Source organism: Toxotes jaculatrix, chromosome 17, assembly GCF_017976425.1.
Source record: "Toxotes jaculatrix isolate fToxJac2 chromosome 17, fToxJac2.pri, whole genome shotgun sequence".
NCBI classification, from domain to species: domain Eukaryota; kingdom Metazoa; phylum Chordata; class Actinopteri; family Toxotidae; genus Toxotes; species Toxotes jaculatrix.
This window is the reverse complement of record NC_054410.1, coordinates 6,438,765-6,458,215: the sequence shown is the minus strand read 5'-3', so window position 1 is coordinate 6,458,215 and position 19,451 is coordinate 6,438,765. Positions and strand designations below refer to the sequence as shown.

Sequence of the window (19,451 nt, the reverse complement as noted above, 5' to 3'; positions counted from 1 at the left end):
CTGTATTCCTATAGTATTCCACACCCACATAGGAAACAATTAAAGCCAAGCAATTATCTAACTATACACTCTGTACAATGTGTGAAGATTTTCAGCCAGCACATGTTGCTGATTTTTCCGACACAACAGTTGTTGTGTTGACAAGCTACAGTATCAGGGCAATTACCATCTTCATTGTGCTTTCTCCACCTAAACCAGTTCTACTGTTTATGCTGAGTGAATTAATGTGGATGTTTCACACCACCTGTGAATTTGAATAGGTCCTCAAAATGTTGCTCATTTAGACTTTCCACAATCCTGCAGGTAGGATCAAACTTATCTTGGGCTTCAACCTTTATGGAGGTTATAATGCACATTTTTTTAAACTATGTTAAATGAGGTTTGGATTCAGCTACAACAACTAATTTTAGAGGCTGCAATCTGTGCTGCTGTTGACCTGTAGTGTATACAATGAGTGTCTCTTGTTTGAGGCCTACCCTCACTGATTTGTTATTACAGATCAGTGAGGGTAGGCGAGTAACAAAGTAATGGAAAAACCCATTAACATTACACAATGCATTTCAGCATCTTCCAAAAATAATCACACAGTTGAATTAGCACAGCTTTTCACCAAGCATTAAAACTTTAGCTTATATTACAGGTGTGTTGTGCTAGACTGCATTAGTTTCAGCTTGGTGTGCTTAGTAAACAGTCAACTGAGTGTACGTTAAACTCCACAGTTGTCCCCTGGTCCTGGTTTTAGGAGAAAAAAAAAACCTCGACAGCCTGGCCTTCTTTCTGTTTTAGCGTGTTAACGTGCTGACCCGAGGTAAGACGCTCATCCCATAAAACTCTTTAAAACATAACTATTTGGTATGATGTACTGGAAATTTGCCGCGGCCTTCTTTTTTCACAAAATGATAGACGTCTTGTCCAATGGCAACACCGGCAGAGGCTGGTCTCCGCCCGTTTTTGGCTCTTGGAAGTGCCTGGACTAATCAGCGCTCGCCTCCGTGTGTTCAGCCATTTTGTAAGAAAATCAAGCAAGTCTACCGCCCTACCTTCGCTTCAGACCTGCAGTTTTTTTCTTGTGCAATGGACGGGTAAGTGAAAAAGAACCACACTTAAGACTTAATTTTTCTGGACAAACGGACCGTCGAGTAACTTATTTTCACATAAGCGTTGCTCATTAAATTAGCCTGATTCCGAAGGCTGCTTCGCTTAACGGTTATACCGGGAAAGTTTACTTGAAACTGTTTTTTTTTTCGTCAAAACATGCAACAGTTAGCAGGAGCGTAAGCTAACTAGCAGTAGCTAGCCGTCGCTAGCTAACAAACGTTAGTTGTGTGAACCGTTTTTTAATCGCTTTATGCAAACGGCACCGACGGTTAGAAAACGTAACTTAATGAGAGTTGGGACATGAGCAAACTTTCTAACTTTCGGAACACGCCGGCAACAGTCGGCCGTTTGCCTGCGCAGACTTTTAGTTAAGATTGGCTAACTGTTTCTCGGTAAGTTGGTTTCACGGGAACTCGAACGCTAGCTAACGCAACGTGTCTCATTTCCGCATTCATTTGTCTGCGGAGTGCCAGGGCCATGTTGAAGATGTCTGGCCTGAACATTTCATGTTGATTGAATCAGAGACTTCTCCATCGGGTTATCTAAACTGGGCAGGACACACAATAGCGTATTGTTTCATTCAAGCGTGTTCTTCTCGTGATCACCTGAATTTTACAGTTTATTGTGCATCGAAATCAGATTGAATGCGGACTTGAGTTCGCCCAGCGCACTAGTGCTCAACGTAAACTTGTTAGCTGCGACTTTATTATTATTTGTGCCTCTCTGAAGTTTGCTTTTTTTTTTTGTTTTTCCAATTCATTACAGCCGCCTAGACACTGACTTGTACCCTCTGGGATCCGGCTACGTCCCTGAAATTGAGTAAGTATTTTGTGTATACATATGTATGGCCGACTTTAGACTCTCGAATTATTCAAGTTTCTGTGGTGCTGAATTTCATGTCCTCAGATCTGTATGAGGAAGTCGGTTTCCTTTCGGTCTTTAATTTTGTGTGCATGTGTGTCCAGCGTGTAGAATATTATACTGTTGTGTTGAATTTTTATACAGGATCATATGACAGATTATGGTTAATTTTATTTGATTTCATGTCTGATTAAATTTTTTTTCTCTTTCACAGCAGTGTCCATGACATATCAGTTGGCACAAAGGTAGGCAATTGAGTCATCTTCTCTTTGCAGCTTTGTTTTTCTTTAATGTTCTCTCATTTCATTGATTAGACTGCAGAATAAATGCCAAGAGTTAAAATTTGTTATATTGTTTGCTATGTTAAATTTTTGACACTGTCTTTGCAAAGCGCATCGTGTAGTTTTACTGTGAGAGCACTGTTGATTGTGATATCCATTTACTCGTTTGTCAGTTTCAAGCTCCAGTAGGTTTTGGGGCTGAACAATGGCTCCTATTTTTCTGTTTCTAGCCTTACAATATATGGACATTTGTGCTGCAATTGGAAATACATTTTTCATTGAAATGGCTTTGAGATCAGATGAGCTTTAAATGTATTTACATATATATAACTGTGGCATGGATTACTAGATGTGTCTCACTGCAGCTAAATACATTTTTAGGAAACAGGGATTTGAGAAACTTTTTACAAGTCAGAGTGGAAATGGAAAAGGACTGTGCCGACACTGGGGACTTGATACACATAGTCTGTCAGTTTGCAAGAGCTTCCTCTATAATTACAGAACTGTCTAAAGTCATTCCTCGTGTGTAATGAGTTTACAGTTGCAGACTGACTCTCTTCTTAAAGAGTTATGAAATGTAACTGAATGGTCAGCATATGGAGGTTGCAGCAACACTCAGAACTGTGGACATGGAATATTTGATAATTTAGTTAGAATAGATTATCTGAGGTGGGGCTTTATGTTTTCCTGTCCTGTGACTGTTGGGGAAATGAAACTTCCTGTTGTTTATTTTCTGTGTTCCTTAATAGGCTATTGGCCTTACTGGAATGTTAAGAAAGCAGCTGAATCCTGACCCAGTCCTTGATATTTATCCGCTCCCGTTTCTATCACAAGACCACTCTGCCAGCACTCTTAAAACAAATCAGCAGCAAAGTATTGTCCAATGTCTAGTACTGCTTATGCAACTGAAATAGTAATGTCTGTGTGTGCAAACTTGTTGAAGATGGAACACATTTGTTTTTTGGCACACTGCTGGTTGTTAACTTCTGTACCCAATAAAAATACCAGTCTAAGTAATAATCCTCGTTAACAGGGCCTAGGGCAGCTATGTGTAGGTGGAGTAATTGATCTGAACTTAAAGCTGCAACCATCCTCCCACAATCATCCCCATCCTCCCGGCCAAAGGTCTTTAGTCTGTTTAAACAAGCACTCTGATACACACGCCTGTAACTGGGACACACCCCACCCCCTCTATTCATTTCAGTTTGGCCTGTTGTTTTTTAACATGATTAACAGGGCACCGTTTAATGGGCTCTGATCGATGCTCAGGATTTGACTGCTGATGTGATTTGGTCGATAACTTTTCCCGTTTTCTGGATTTCACATGCTGTGGTAATGACGATGCTGAGTTATGGAGCGCTGCCTTGCTGGAATCTGTAATTATTCCGTCTGGGCAGAGTGTCTGGCATTCCGCGGTCACATTCCAATCTCCCCCTCCAGCCCCCTGGTGAGGCACAGCTCCCCGCCCCCTCCACGTTTGAAGGCTGATCACTCTGAACAAACATGTCTGTACCTGTGCTCCTCTTCTTTGTGCCTTTCCTGAGAGATTACCACCCACCAATACTACAGCTTAGGCCAAAACAAGGTTGCTTGTAGACACAAATACAAATGAATCATCTGATTTAGTTTCCATGTGAGTTCCTTCGGGTTTTGCTTCTCTTTCTTTGATGCAATGAAACCCAGGTGTGTTGTGGTGTATGGAGCAGGGAAAATGCCTGCAGTCCACATTCCCTTTTAAAACTAAGTTCAAGGTACTGCCATTGTCACTGAAAGGAAGTTGCTCCACAGTTTCAGTATGTGGGCCAGCAATGTGTCATCATCTCCTGAAGGTTACTATTATACTGTCAGAGTTCTGAGTAAACAAAGGATGTGATCAAGCTGATACACATTTAGTTGGTTTTTGTTGAAATATAGGTTTGGCACTGTGTCAGAGTCAAATAGCAAACCATTTATAAGCTCTATCTGTCTTCCATTGGCTTTGTGACTTAATTTTTCCGTTGTGCTGCTCTGCACTCTGTGACACGCCCTCCAAAAGCTTTAGGTATATTCTTCAGTCAATGGTAACTATCCTTTGTTCTATATGTGACTTGATGTTCCTGTTCTGCAGTGTAGACTCTCTCAGCTCTGTGGTTATAATTAGAATGAGGAAGTAGGGGGAGAGAGAGAGAGAGAGAGAGAAAGAGTCCAACCACCGAACAGTAACCATCAGTCCCCAGGAGGAAGTTTAGAAAAAACCCTGGAAGCAGGTCTGATCTAGCTGCTCTTCCTGTTTGGAGCTGGTCTGCTGACTGATAATGTGACGCTGCTCGCCCACGACCATTGAGTCAGGCCGGAGCCACTTCCTTTATTTCTCATGGCTTGCATCTGCCCCTGGGCCATTAATCAAACAAAAATACTGGTTTTTTTTTTGTTTTTTTTTTTTCAACATTTTTTTCCCACCAAGTTGAACACACCACACTAATCCATTCATTGCAATTCCTGTTGTGAACCTCTCTTTTATTCTCATATTTTTACTTAGAACTAATATTTATACTGAGAGATTAGAGCTTTGTTTTCTGTTTTTTTTTTCCAAATCACCCAGTTCTTTCCAAACATTCATCCTTTAACTCTGAGTTTTGTCAGTCTGTTTTACGTCTTAATAATATAAGTTCAGTGATTCCATGTGTTCTGCTTATGTTAAGATTTGAACATTGACCAAAAGAGCGGGTCCCTGATCCTGAAGCTACAGTGAAACGGCATAGGAATGTCTCTTGTTGCTTTAAGTTTATGAATTGCAATAGCAAACCCTGTTTGCGTGGGTCTCAGAGTGAGAGTGACCGAGTCAGCCAAACCATCTGGAAGTCAAAGGGTAGTTTATACTACAGCTTACAGAGTTGTGCTTTCATAACAACTCTCAGTACCGTACACAGCCCCTTTACAAGGAGTAGAGACACCACCAAATGTTTTCTCTCAGATAAGTGTATTCTTGCCTTTTGTGACTGCCTGGGAATCCCACTGCCACCACCCCAACCTTACATATTTAAAGGCCAAGATTTACAAGGTGGAGAAGAATGCCAGCAAACCTGCATAACTGGTTGTTGTTAAAACGTTGCAGGGCCCTTCAACTCCCAGAGAGTCCTCAGGGCACCATATGTGTGTGTGCTGCTGTGTAACAATGCCCCTAGTCTCAGCCTAAACAGGACCATCATTGTAGAGTGCTGTAGAGCTTAGGCTGCTGAGCCACTTCTTGTGACTGCAATACTTCATCTCGCACAACCACAAACACACACACACAGCCATGAGAACAGCCCTGAAACAGCACTTTATATCTACTGGAGTCAGGACAAGGATGTTACATTGACAGTGAACTAGTGTGAGCTGGGAGTATCTCCATCTGGTCTTCCGATTCAGAGGGCGTCTGTGTGTTATCCTTCTTTCTAATACTGAATTATGAGTAGATGGGCTGTACTGACTGACATTTGCTGTTAGTGCTGACTTGTGTGCGTCAAGCTCAACAGTAGCTGTTCCTCCTTAAGTGTAATTTGGCACACCACCCATTATGACTGTGACTTTAAGGTATTTAACCAGGTAGTACTGTTAGAGAAGATTTTAAAATGAGATGGGAAGACTTGTTTACGACGGGGAGTCAGATATTCTTGCTGACACGCTAGGTCACTGAATTCTTCATGGCAAGGAAGGTGGAGTTCTTCTCAAGCGTGTTTGCTCGATCCTCTTTTGGTTATCAGGTTACTTCCTCTTTTATCACACAATGGCTTGGTAATATGAGAGCTCTGCTCTCCACCTGCCATGCTGTGCCTTCATTGGTGAATGCACTGAAGTGAACCATTGTTTTCTCCTTCTGCAGAGGGGATCCGACGAACTCTTTTCTTCCTGCATATCCAACGGGCCCTATATCATGAACTCAGGTAGGGGGGTTGCCATGGAGGGGTGAATCCTTTTTTATTGAAGTGCTTGTCGTGTCTGTGTTGTTTGTGTTACCATGACGATCAATTCATTATTCAAGACGAACCAGAGCCTTCTGTTCCCTCCCTGATTGTATCTGCCTCTGTTTTCTCTTGTAGCCAATGGCAACGACAGCAAAAAATTCAAAGGTGACGTCCGCAGTCCTGGTGTTCCGTCACGCGTGGTCCATGTACGCAAACTGCCTAACGACATAAACGAAGCTGAGGTTATAGGCCTGGGACTGCCCTTTGGGAAGGTCACTAATCTGCTGATGCTGAAAGGGAAAAACCAGGTAAGGAAAGATAAATGCAGGTCTTCTCACCAAACCTGTATGGTTGGCACCCCTGGATGAAATTTCTCTTTAGGCCTGGGACAAGAGATTGGTTTTCTAGCCTTCTGTCCTGACCTGAAAATGATAACAATGACCGTTTTGTTACATCGTTGTGGTTTAGTGGGTAGGGAGACAATTCTTCTTGTTGAGGTTTCCTGGAGGAAGACATTTAATCCCTTTTGAATGTCTTCATTATCTCATGTTTTCTTTTACCAGAAGTTCTTTGTCAAACCCAATAAAGATCTGAAGTGAAATTTGGTTAAAAATAAATAACTGATGCAGTTAACTAGGAAGTTTTACAACAAACGTGCAAAATTAAGAATGCTTTATAAACATTGTCTCAGGATGGTGTCTTACTGTACATGATGGGAGAAACAGACTGAATGTGTTTCTTTGGTTCTCCCTTGAAGGCATTCTTGGAACTGAACAGTGAGGAGTGTGCACAGACGATGGTGAGCTACTACTCCTCTGTCACCCCCGTCATCAGAAACCACCCCATTTACATGCAATACTCAACCCACAAGGAGCTCAAGACAGACAACTCCCCGAACCAAGTGGTAAGGGCTTGTAGTCACACATGCAAACGCCCACATGCTTTTCGTATTGACAGTTTTGATTTGAGGCTGAAATTTGTGTTGTTGTCATTGCAAGATTGTAATCATTAAAGTGTGGGCTACATGGGGACAAAAAGACTCTCTCAACAGTGCAAGGTTATGTTTTGCATAGTAGTTTGCAATGTAAGCAAAATAATCAAGATAATAATTCATTTAGCATTTTTTTTTTTCATTTTGTGGGCAAACCACAGGAAACAACAAGCTGAAAATATGGTGCTTGCCTTGCACAAAAAAAATTATAACTGTATACCCATTTCCATCCATGTTAAGAAGTTCCATTGACTTTTCCCCCTCAGCGTGCCCAGGCAGCTCTGCAGGCAGTCAATGCACTGCACGGAGGTGGGATAGGAAGTATGGCCATTTCCACAGATGCTGGTGGCATGGGAGGAGCAGCGACTCAAAGCCCTGTACTCAGAGTCATAGTGGAAAACCTCTTCTACCCTGTCACACTTGATGTACTCCACCAGGTAAAGGAAAATAGGTTGAAAATATATAATTATAGCTGTATAATTTAAGTACATATTTTTTCACCTTTATCAAATTAAAATGCTGAAGTTTGTAGTTGTAGAGTTAAAAGTTAGCTTCTTTTGAGCCACTGAAGTTAGCTAATTATTTACAATATTTCAGTTTCAATTATGTATATATTATGCTTGCAAGTTTCTTTGTAATTATTTGCCAGTCAGTTCCCTTTAATCTTTGAGATTAGGTGACGAGGTTTGCTGGTGGTCTGCTTTTATATCGAGTTGATCAGGCTTCTTAGTTTTAGGTTTCTCATTGGTCTGGAACATGAAAGTAATCTTGATGTTTATGCTGTGAACTTTGTTAAATTGTGTTTAACGTTTTTTTTTACACACCTGTCATTAATTACTATAGGTGCCTTTATGTTTTATTGTGAAATTAGCCGTTGAACACCCAGCTGTACAGAGACAAAATGTGACTTATGCAAGCTTACAAACAACTTGACAATGTGCCATACTACCCACTCAGCTACTAAAAATGTATTTTGATTCATTGTTTTTGAAGTTGCCTATTTTTTCCTATCATCATTATGTTACTGAGAAACGTAGCCTGTGGCACACATTTATAACATTCTCTGCAAGATATTGCAAATCTGGGGGTGGAACATACACTAAATATGCATGTTGGTAACAATGAGATTCTTGTTTAAAAGATATGCAAATTTGCCTTGTTTATCCTCCAGAATAGTTGTAATGAAAATCTTAATGTGTGTTATGACATCCCTAATCATGCCGTTTCCCTTCCCCAGATTTTCTCTAAGTTTGGCACAGTGCTGAAGATTATCACTTTCACGAAGAACAACCAGTTCCAGGCTTTGATCCAATATGCCGATGGCATGACAGCTCAGCACGCTAAACTGGTAAGACTGGTACAACTGTCACGACTTTTCAGTGTGAGGTTGTTACCATGGGGTAACAGGTCACTGAGCGCATTATCACATTGAGCAGAGTTAAGACTGGCCATGGGAAATGAACCAATTTAAAGCAAACCATTGTGGTTACAGTGCTGTGTACACTGTGGGACCAGTTGATCAAACATGAAACTGTAGATAAAATCAAAAAGTGTAAAACACACCACGCATGTTACCTTAAGCCTAATGCACCAACATCTGTCTCAGTCTCTGGATGGACAGAACATCTATAACGCCTGCTGCACCCTGAGAATCAGCTTCTCAAAGCTCACCAGCCTCAATGTCAAGTACAACAATGACAAGAGCAGGGACTACACCCGACCAGACCTTCCAACTGCGGATTCACAGCCATCCATTGATCACCAGACGATGGCTGCTGCATTTGGTAAGACAAGGACATGATTTAAGGACGCTTTTGTTTTTTGTTGAATACATAATCCAGTTCCATTTGAATTAATACTCCCAGGTTTTACTTAACCAAGTGTGTCCTTAATTTATCAGATTGTTTTTTTAAGCATTTTTTAATTTGATTTCTTTAGGTATTTGTTTTACTCTGATTATTGCAAGAACACATTTAATGGAGAAGTTCATGTTCTTATTTTTGTTTGTTTCCTCTCGTCCCAGCTGCACCGGGCATAATCTCAGCCTCTCCTTATGGTGGAGCACATGCCTTCCCCCCAACCTTTGCCATCCAACAGGCAGCCGGTCAGTACACAAACATTTGTCAACCCTGCTTTTCCTTTTATAATGTATCATGTATCCCTTCTCCAATCATTTGCCTGACATTTACAGCACCTAAAATGCAATAAATTGATAGTAATATTTTGGTCCTCATAGGTTTGTCAGTACCTGGCATTCCCAGTGCCCTGGCATCTCTGGGTGTGGGCCACAGTGGTATGGCGGCTGCAGCGGCGGCTGCCAGCCGGCTCGGCCTATCAGGGCTCACTGCCTCTGGTGGACACAACGTCTTGTTGGTCAGCAATCTGAACCCTGAGGTCAGTACACTCACATGGCTTAAACAGTTCTACATCCTGCCTTTGTCAGTGCAGTACTGAGCAACATTAAAATATTACACTGCCTTTTGTTCACGCTATGAGTCATGGACCTGGATCCATTTGTTCTAGAGAAACCAGTGTTTTTTGCCCCGACTCCCACCACCACCACGTGATCGCATTAGTTGGGAGTACCCAGACCACTGTTTCTAAATAAAAGGGGGCCATGGAGTCAAAACCTCTTCTCTTTCAGAAGCTCTCTGTGTTTGACCAAACCTGCTGCATTTCTGACCTGCCACTTTGCTCACTGTGAATTTTAAGTTTATTCAAAACACTAACTTCTTTTTAAAAAAACTTACCATTTCATATCTTCATTTTTGTCCATTAGTTGAAATCATTCTTGAGTTGTTGGAGAGACAATATTACTTTTTTTATTTGTAATTTTTAAAGAAACACATCATGTCCATTATATAGGTCTCTTAATAGTGTGTAGAATGTTTGAGTAGTCTGTGACATCCATTACATTTACTGTAGTTATGTAGTCATTACATTAAGCATATTCATTTAAGGACCAGCTCTTAAGTTTTTAGGATTATTATAATTCATATTCAGATTTGTCTGTTTTTGCTATAATGTAATTGAAATTAATTTAAACAAACGTAACCTGTAATCTAAAAGTACATATTGTCTCTGCCTTTTTTCTGTATTTCATTGTTAATCTTTTTTTCTCTTCTTTTTCTTCTAGTGTTCCCATAGTGACAATGCGTTTTAATTTAGCCAGTTCTACTGTCTGAAGCACTACATTTCTTTGTGTATACTGACCTTGTTTTTTACTTCCTTTTTCTCTCTCTTCTTTCTCTGTCCCCCTCTACTTCTTTTTTGTTTTAAAACACCCTCACCTCAACTCTTGCCAACTGACTGCACGCCCCATGACCAATTGTTCCCTCTGTCCTCCTCTCCCCTCTGCCACTCCTGTTACTACTACAACTACTCCTCCTCCCTCCCACCCAACCCTCTTTCTCCCCTATTCATTGTCCCCAATTTGGACACCACCCGTAAATTGAAAACACAAAAACACTCTTTTGTCCCCCTGATTTTGCCATCATCTGTCCTTCCACCATCTTCTTTTTCTATCTCATCTTCATCTGTCTCTTCCTCTTCTCACGCTGTTTGAATCTTCTCCTCCTCTCTTCATTCTCTTCGTCCCTCATGCCTCTCCTTCCTCCATGGTACTGTGGCCTTCCTGTGGACCTCGCTGCCTGTGGCCTGCGGACATGTCCCGACTCCACTCCACTGTCCTCCACTCCGCTCCGTCTCTTTTCCCCTGTCCCCTGTTCCCTCTCCCCCTTTGGCCCCCTGCCCCGCTGCTCCCCCTGCTGTCTCTAAAGAGCGTTACGCCACACTGCCTCTTTATTCTTTTCGGTACGTTATCATCCTTTCATCTCCTTTTTTATTACTACTGTTACCTGGCAAGGTGGGCATGTCTTGTCTCATGTTGTTGGCTTTGTTTTTTATTTTCATTTATTTATTCATTTATTTATTTTTTAATTATTTTTTTTAACCACTGATGGCTTGTCATCAGGCTGCAGGGCTATGAAGGGTGGGGGTGTCTGTTTGTTTTGGGGTTTGTATGACCTGTTTTGGTTGTTGTGGGTTTGTGTAACGAAAGTAAGGTGAGAACACCACACAAAGCTGCAGCATTTCATTTAATTTTGAACAGCCGTGGTTTACTGTCCAAGGGCAAAAAGTATCTGCTGTTTTTCATCTTCAAAGAGCATAGCCCTTCAATGGAAATATTGCTCTACTAAATAGAAATGTAGGGATCATTTGTTCAGGAATGAGGCAAGAAGCTGATCTAAATTCTAAAGCACCACCCTCCGGAACAGGATAAAAGTCAACAAATTATTTAGTTCTGCACCGTCCAATTTTAAGCCATGAAAATTCATCAAATTTCATTTTTGTGAAGTTGAATTTTTTCTGTGCTTGCCTTGAGTCACTCAGAAGCAACACACAGAAAGATGAAATGCTGCTGCTTTTTTTTAGTGATTGTGAGTTGACATATCTCTTGGAATATGTCACCATATTATTCTTTTGTGGTTTGTCTCAGTTACTCTAATGTAGGTATGTGCATGTTTAGTTTATTCCTGCATGTGTCTCTATCAGGCCATCAAGGTGATCAAGTAATCAATCTCTTCCTTTGTAGAGTGATCAAACTGATCAGAACCACTCATTTTACTACTCTTGTGATTTTTTTTTTTTTCTTCAAATCGTTAACTCCCCCTTCTCAGACATTCTCAACCATTTTAGTTGACACCTGTGTAGTTGTTGTCCAAGAGGACTTATGTAGGCTTAGTTGTAGAAATTCCACACAGAATGGAACAGAAAATTATTGAATAGCCTTACAATTACCTTTTTAATCAGTGTTCATTCAGTAGCAGTATGAATATTAATGTATCTGATTTGATGGTTTAAATTGTTTTTGTTGCTGTGATTGGCTGTGTGGCTCCTGTTGAGGCTGTTTTCGTCTTTTGTTGCACTTGCATTGTGACACTGTCCTCTTCTTTCCTAGGTGTGTATGGCGATGTGATGAGGGTGAAGATCCTGTTCAATAAAAAGGAGAATGCTCTGATCCAGATGTCTGATGGCACACAGGCTCAGCTAGGTAGCTACTCTTCAGACCCGCAGCACACTATTTGCTTTCTTTGATCTAGCATTTTCTTTCATCTTGTTTTTTTTTTTTTTGCCTCTTACCGTTCATTGTTTTGAGCCTTTTACTTAGTGGGGCTCAAATGAGCAAACAGCACAGGTCTTCCTTTGATAAGATGCTGGTTGCCTATTTCTGAATATTTACTTGTTTTACAATTTGTAGCTATGCTAAAATTATTTAGCAAATCTTTTCAAAAATTTGATGTGAATGTATTAAGGAGAGGGCCCCAGTGGAACAATTAATCTGTGCTAATAACAAAGGATAACATGTATGGTATACCTAAGTCAGGTTTGTTTAGAATTGTACGTGGAAGCCAGGGTTTGTGTTTGGTGTTTTTCAAAAACTTGGTGTTGACTATCTTACCAATGTTTCTCAGCAATGAGCCACCTGAATGGCCAGCGGCTTCACGGCAGGGCCATGCGTGTGACATTGTCGAAACACACCACAGTGCAGCTGCCCAGAGAAGGCCACGAGGACCAGGGCCTCACAAAGGACTACAGCAACTCGCCACTGCACCGTTTCAAGAAACCTGGCTCCAAAAATTACTCCAACATCTTCCCACCCTCTGCAACACTCCACCTCTCCAACATACCGTGAGTGGTGCTGCAAGAGCCTCATTTTCATTCCCACTCTCTCCCCGGCAGCCTTTGTTCTCTAATCTTTTTCCTTTGTAGTCCTGACTCGTTTTTTCTGTATTTAGTGCTTTGCATTAAGTAGTTGTGACAGTATTTTCTCAACATGCAACTCTAGAGGTGCATTTTTAGATTTAATCATGCCTCTTGTGCCCTGTTTTACTACACCAGTACATAAACAGAAAATGCAAATAAGTAAAGGGAATATAAACCCACAGAAATGCTTTATGTTGTTTATTTTGGTCCCCCCCCTCTCTGCTTGTAGGCCTTCTGTGGTGGAGGATGACCTCAGGAGGCTATTTGCCAGCTCTGGAGCCACAGTTAAGGCCTTCAAGTTCTTTCAGTAAGTCTCAATCCAATTATGATCCATTTTCTTGAGTTATGTCCTTATTGGTGATATTTGAAATCTGCAGAACAAGCTGCAGTGTTCATTTCATGCAGAGCCAGTTCAAGTAAGAGTTGCTATAAATTGTTGTTTGTTTAGAGTGTGAGTAAGAGGTCTTGTAGAGTGTAGAGAAAATTCAGTCGTTCAAGTACAACATAGCAAATACCAGACAACCCACACAAAAGTGGGCAGCATTTTAACACTTTCAGAACACATTGTTTTCTTTTTTTTATTTTACAGGAAAGACCGCAAGATGGCCCTGATCCAGATGGGCTCAGTCGAGGAGGCAATTGAGTCCCTCATCGAGTTCCACAACCACGATCTGGGAGAGAACCACCACCTTCGAGTGTCCTTCTCCAAGTCCACCATCTGAGTGCCTTTCCTTCCTCCCTCCAAATTTATTGCCATCTGAGTGCTGCTTTTCTCAAGTATGCCTTCAGTGGAAATGGCAACCATATCATATTTATGGCTGTGTTTCTATGCAGAGTGTTGCTCCCTTCACCCCCATTTTTAGTCATGCCCCATTATTAATAGGTTTGGGTATCAGATTTGATCAGGTCTGCTTATTGATTCTGGTTCTTGTTCCTTATTCAACACCTTTTCATAACAAAAAAAGACACAAATAGGTTGAAACAAAAGCAGAAACCTTTTATTTTGAATATAAAATTTAGACAAATAAGAACATTCCTTCATACCAAGCACAAATTGAACCTTTGCTGTTCCATACTTGTTTGTATTTGAGCTAGATCTGCTTGCACTAGCTGATTCTGGGGCATTATAACTTGGGACTTGAGACCTCAAATACCATGCCACAGCAAGTTAGACATACTTCCTCCAGTGCTGGAAATCGTTTTTGACCAGTGATTAAATTTTCCTGTATTGCTGCTGTCTTGTGAAGCTTGGCTACATCTGTAAGCGCTAGCTCCTGTTCACAATAATCCAAACATTATTCCAGTACATTGATACATGTAACAGGTGATGTAAACAATGTGGTCCAAACTTAGTTCAGGATTCACAGTGTAGAATCAAAATTAGTTTCTGATCAAATACCCAGTTTTTATAAGATGGGAACCGGTTCCAGTTCAGGACAGGTCCTTGGTGCCCAAACCTAATAATTAGTTGTTTTTTTTTAAGTGGGGTCCTGGGAAAGAGGCAATATTCTGCATTGAAACATGTAACTATATTGGAGGTAAAGTAGGGGAAGCTAATGAACTATCACTTTAGACCAAATTGCTTAAGAAAAGAAAAAAAAAAAAGACACCCTCCACCACAGATGTATGCTTATGTGGATGAATCATGTCCACACCAGACACACTTCAGCATTCCTTTTACTATAGTAGTTGTGTGGATATATATCTATGTGTGTGTGCCTTTTTTGAAATGCCACTTTGAACCTGTTTGGCCAGTCAGAAACGGTTTGAGACAAGGATTTTGTTTTGGCTCACAGACCAACAAACAGCTTATTTTCCAGTATCCATTTTTATTTTAACGTGTAACTACCCACATGTTTGCTTTGGGGGATCCATACCACTATGTGAAGTTGTTTGATCAGGACACGTTCTTCTTTCACTATCTTTATCTACAGTCTTGTGCCTTACTTTGCCCCAGTCAGATTGCCTTAAGCATTGCTCTGGCTTAATTTGGGAAAAGACGCGGCTCTCAAAATGCCTTTCTTTTTCATGCCTTTTGGTATGTACCAGCATTGTTAAAATGGGGAAAAGTGGCTCATTCAGTCTTCAGTTTCTTCTTATCTAAGGATTTGTATGCATATAGTCTCATTATATATAAATATATATATGTAGAAACTATGAATGTAAGTCAGTTAGATGCCTAATATCCTTGTTAGGTGATGTAGCTCTATTAGGTGTATTGTGGCAGGAGAAGAGCTGTATTCAGCCTTCCTGCCCTACAGTCCCCATTCACCCCCATTTAGTCCTTTCTCCGTAGGAGCAACAGTGTTTGGGGCCCATTTAACCAATATTAAGTTCATCTATATGTGGACGCCTATATATTCATTTATCTTTTCTTTTTAATGTTAGCATTTACATGTGTATCACTTCTAAGCTTAACGGATACCTGTATGTAGTGGCTGGGTTTGATCATTATCACAGTGCCTTGACTCCTTGAGTTTTTAATCTGAGGCTGAAACACTTTGCGGCCTGGTCAGTTGACTTTGTTTACCTCTTGTTCAGCTGCTTTATCTTACCTGTCTGCAAAGATGCCTTTATCCCATTACATTCAGGTAATTGTACCTGTGAGAGGGCAGCTGGGAGGCATTTGTCAATTGATAGTAACGGCAGTCTTGGACTGTGTTTAAAAAAAGAAACAAAAAAAAAGAAAAAAACCCAGTATATTTTTCTCTTAAATTCAGGATAACATGATTACAGGTGGGATAACCCTCACCCATTCCCTGTCTGTGTCCACTTAAGCCACAGTCAGGTTCTTTAGTGCACTTTTCCTTAATGATAGGTCCGAGTGGGCACCATCACGCTGAAGTCTTAAACGTCGTCACATTCCTGCGTGCCTCAAGCACCAGATTCCACCGCCTCGACCACTCTAGTCTTGGACCAGATACAGATGCGCTCTGTCTCTATTTTTGTAAAAGATTATTATGCATGATTTAACGAAGCTTCATGTAGCTGCAGACGGTTATTGCTGTTAAGGACCAAAGTATCTTCTATCCCTGCTGTTTTGTAGTGTTGTGACTTCTTATAGGTTTTTTTCACATTCCTGCTGTTCCACAAAAAAAACAGGCTTCAATTTCCCTTTTTTCTGTCCCTCAAATGCCTTAGACAAAAGTCACATGAAGTTAAAATATGTTTTGGGTAACAGCGTATACTGTAGATTGCACCCCTTGTTTGTTTGACTTTACAAAGATCGATCCGGATGGAGATCGCGTTGGAATGGATACTTAATTGATCCACAGTCCTAGCTGTGATGTTGACAGTGTAGAAGATTATTTGCCTTTCAGTTTTTGTTAAAAGCTTTTATTTTTCTCTCCTTTTTTTTATATGGGGGCGGGGTGGGGTTATTGTATGAAGCGGGGTTGATGGTTGTATATATTCATGTTTTTGTACCACAAAATCATTTGGATTATATCCACTTTACGTTCAAAACATGTATATTTTGATAAGACAATACAGACCTATTTAGCTCTCTGGAGCTGTAAAAACAAAAAAAACTTTTGTAACACAAAGTCATTAAACCTATCTGAACACAGAAGTGTCTCTGTATGTGCCCCGCTCCCCCCCCTCCCCCTTTACCATTCTGTTCTTGTCTCTTGCATCTTCTGCTGCCTTCAATAAATCTTTAGTTTGTTTCTTCTTTCATCTGGCCTCATTTGGTTTCTGTCCCTTCCTCTCTGTCCTGTGGACCTGCTGCTCCTTATCGGTTAACATCTCGTAACATTTTCTACATTTCCCATCCTGTTTTACTACTGGTGGGTTTTTTTTTTTAAATCTTTTGCTGTGTTTCCAACTTCGCACTCATCCCATCTGAAACTTGACTGACTGCTCATCTGGGCTCAGCTCAATCCCGTTACAATCCTTTGATGAAACAGCTGCGGCGATGATGGCAGGGAGGAGAGTTAATTTGATATGCAGTGCTGGATACTTGCTATTCTCGATGATTCTGAATAATCCCTCATGCTCCTGTGCTCTGCTTTGACCTTTTCATTTTAGCAGGTTTGTCTCACTCTAAGGAGAGGAGCCATGTTGCTGTGGAAACAAAGTTGCTGTATCTGTTTAGATGCATAATTAAGATAAATCACGAGCATTGCTATCGGGCATATCTGGCATCCATGTTTATCACTAAGTTCCTCAGGGGGTGTGAGAGATGTAGGTGTAAAAACATCCCAGTGACAAACTGGTTATACACCTTCTGGACCAATAGGGGGAGGTCTTGCTCTCTGGTAGTAACCAAAGGCTGTTAAGCAGAGGTGACTTTACCTGTCACTCACACAATGTCAATAGTTAGTGGCTTAATCTCAAGTGCCTCCTTGGGCTTTCTGGCATTATACCTTTTTTTCCCTCTTCGACTTCCTTACACAGCAGTGGAGAGGATTAACCTCAGATCTTCTCGACTTTTTGAGAGGGACAAATGAGAGAAAAGGAGAATTGAGTCCAGCGGTGTCTGTATTTGTGACTGAGAGCAGCTGGATTTTCTTGTATAATCCCAGCAACTTGCGGAGTGTGGTCTTAAACATATAATGAGCTCCCAGTTGCTGTGAATTCCGCAGTAAAGGCACTGTTTCTCTTCTGTTATTACTTTGCATAGGGAGTGATGTCTGAAGGTCACAGTAACAGACACATACCAGACTGAAGACACTTGCTGAGTTCAACCAACATCACACAAACATCTCCACAGCATGTTTTAGGATGCGAAAAGAAGGCAGTACTCTGTTTTAATGTTATCCACAAGTCATTAGAACATGGTCACATTTGCCAAGGAGTGCAACCAGTCTCTTGATATCTCATGTTCAGGTGCCTTTTTAAAAACATCTTTGCAGTTCGCTGTGTATCCATGCCTGTCAGGAAACTCCACAGCAGCAACTTGATGCTTTGATGCTGCTTTGATACCTCAGACTCTTGTTTACTTGCTGCATCTTAGTATTTAACTGTGTACCAAGAGTAATTTAGAGCAGAGAGCAGCCTACACCGAATCCTCTTTGGAATATGGTGAAATGCAAAGAGATTGCATAATTGGGTGGAAGAGCAGCTCAAAGTAAAAAAGATCCAAACATAGATTTGTGGGGTTTCTAGGTTACCAATTTCCAGAAGTCACTGGCTCAAAAAATATGGTACTTAATCTCAATTTAATCTGTTGAGACACATTAAAAAACTGAAACTGGCAGGCATGTACAGCAAGGATAAATATTTATTTTCCAAAATTACTCTGATCCAAAAGTTGACAGCAAAGACAGAAGCCATACTGTATATGCTTTAGGCTCTGTTACAACGTCTGAAGCTGTGTCTAAAACTTCTCCACATTTGTTCTTTTAACTTGATTAGCGTGCCATTTGTGTAACCATAACCCAGCCTACTCTCCATTTGTTTTGCAGAATCCAGACCCTTGGGATGTTCTGGCTTCATCCAGGGCTGTGTGCACAGGACTAAACGAAACCATGTGGGGTACTGATCCAGCCACATCTGGCAACATTTATTTACATTAGTACTGCGGCCTCTAATCAAGCAAATACAGGCAAACACCAAGGCCACACACAAATGCGATCCTGGTGGTGGCTGAATGGGGCCGGGGTGCACAAGTGGTTCAAGAGATTGTCCCGTATATAATTTGTGACATGTTCAATTCCCACAGCAGCCTGTTAGTCACTGATGTTAAAATAAAGAGGCTACATGTGTGGGACTTGAAAGTTGGCTTAAATTGAATAGACGCTGTGTTTGTCAACACCTTGAAAAGATGTACATTCATCTGTTGTGTGTTTTAAGTTCTGCAGCTGGGAGATTATTCATATGTCAGTAATTTATGTCTCTTTCTGAGCAGAGTTAAACTGCAGAGCAATCACAGACTTAACTGGCTATAAATTCCAGGATTTAACACCCTTTTAAGAAGGCATGTATCCATACTCTGACTCTCTGACCCACATTAATTTAGATTTAGGATCACTTAAGAGTCCCTCATATCTGAATCCCCCCCATTACTGTTTAGTCTGCACAGCTTACATGAGATTTAGATTCACTCTCAGAGTGACACAGCAGAGGAGGAAAAGCCTGAAGCTGAGGTGAAGGATGTCTTAAGTCTGTAGTGGCTCCCCTTAAAAAAGCCATCAGGAGACTATCCACCTGTTTACATATGCACGCCTCAGACAGATGTTGAATAATTCATCCAGAGAGGCGGACAACATGCAGCTGTATTTGGGTTATGGGGGTGCATGGGTTCTCTCCCTGCCTGAATTCAGCAGCCCAAATTATAGGCATTACTTCCCAGGCAGAGCAGGGCAAAGCAAAAACTAGGACACTTTGCATAATGGATCCAACCGAGAGGCACAATAAGATGTGAGAGATGGAGCTGCAGAAAGGTTCAGTTTAAAATTATAACAGGGGCCCGTTAGAATCAGGGAAGGTGGGAGAAGTCAGTCAGTCTGATTTTGGGAAAGACTTTGTACGCTGCAGAAAATCCCGTTCTCTGCTTTTCTGTTGAGTCTATAAATCGCATTCCTC

The 19,451-nt window shown here is 41.1% G+C and overlaps 1 protein-coding gene across 2 annotated transcripts; it reads left to right on the top strand.

Annotated features, from left to right (window-relative positions):
* Nucleotides 1-994: 994 nt before the first annotated feature.
* On the top strand, nt 995-14,515 carry LOC121196925 (polypyrimidine tract-binding protein 1-like). Of its 2 annotated transcripts, none has more exons than XM_041060152.1 (16): nt 995-1,082; nt 1,864-1,917; nt 2,174-2,204; nt 6,085-6,145; nt 6,302-6,474; nt 6,924-7,070; nt 7,424-7,594; nt 8,395-8,505; nt 8,764-8,941; nt 9,181-9,261; nt 9,394-9,551; nt 10,937-10,970; nt 12,118-12,210; nt 12,632-12,848; nt 13,153-13,230; nt 13,513-14,515. In XM_041060152.1, exons 1-16 carry the CDS (start codon nt 1,075-1,077, stop codon nt 13,643-13,645), a joined length of 1,728 nt encoding a protein of 575 aa, XP_040916086.1. In that variant the 5' UTR covers nt 995-1,074; the 3' UTR covers nt 13,646-14,515. The 2 variants fall into 2 exon arrangements, with proteins under 2 accessions (XP_040916086.1, XP_040916087.1); XM_041060153.1 differs by having other exon boundaries at nt 999-1,082; nt 2,177-2,204.
* Nucleotides 14,516-19,451: the final 4,936 nt, after the last annotated feature.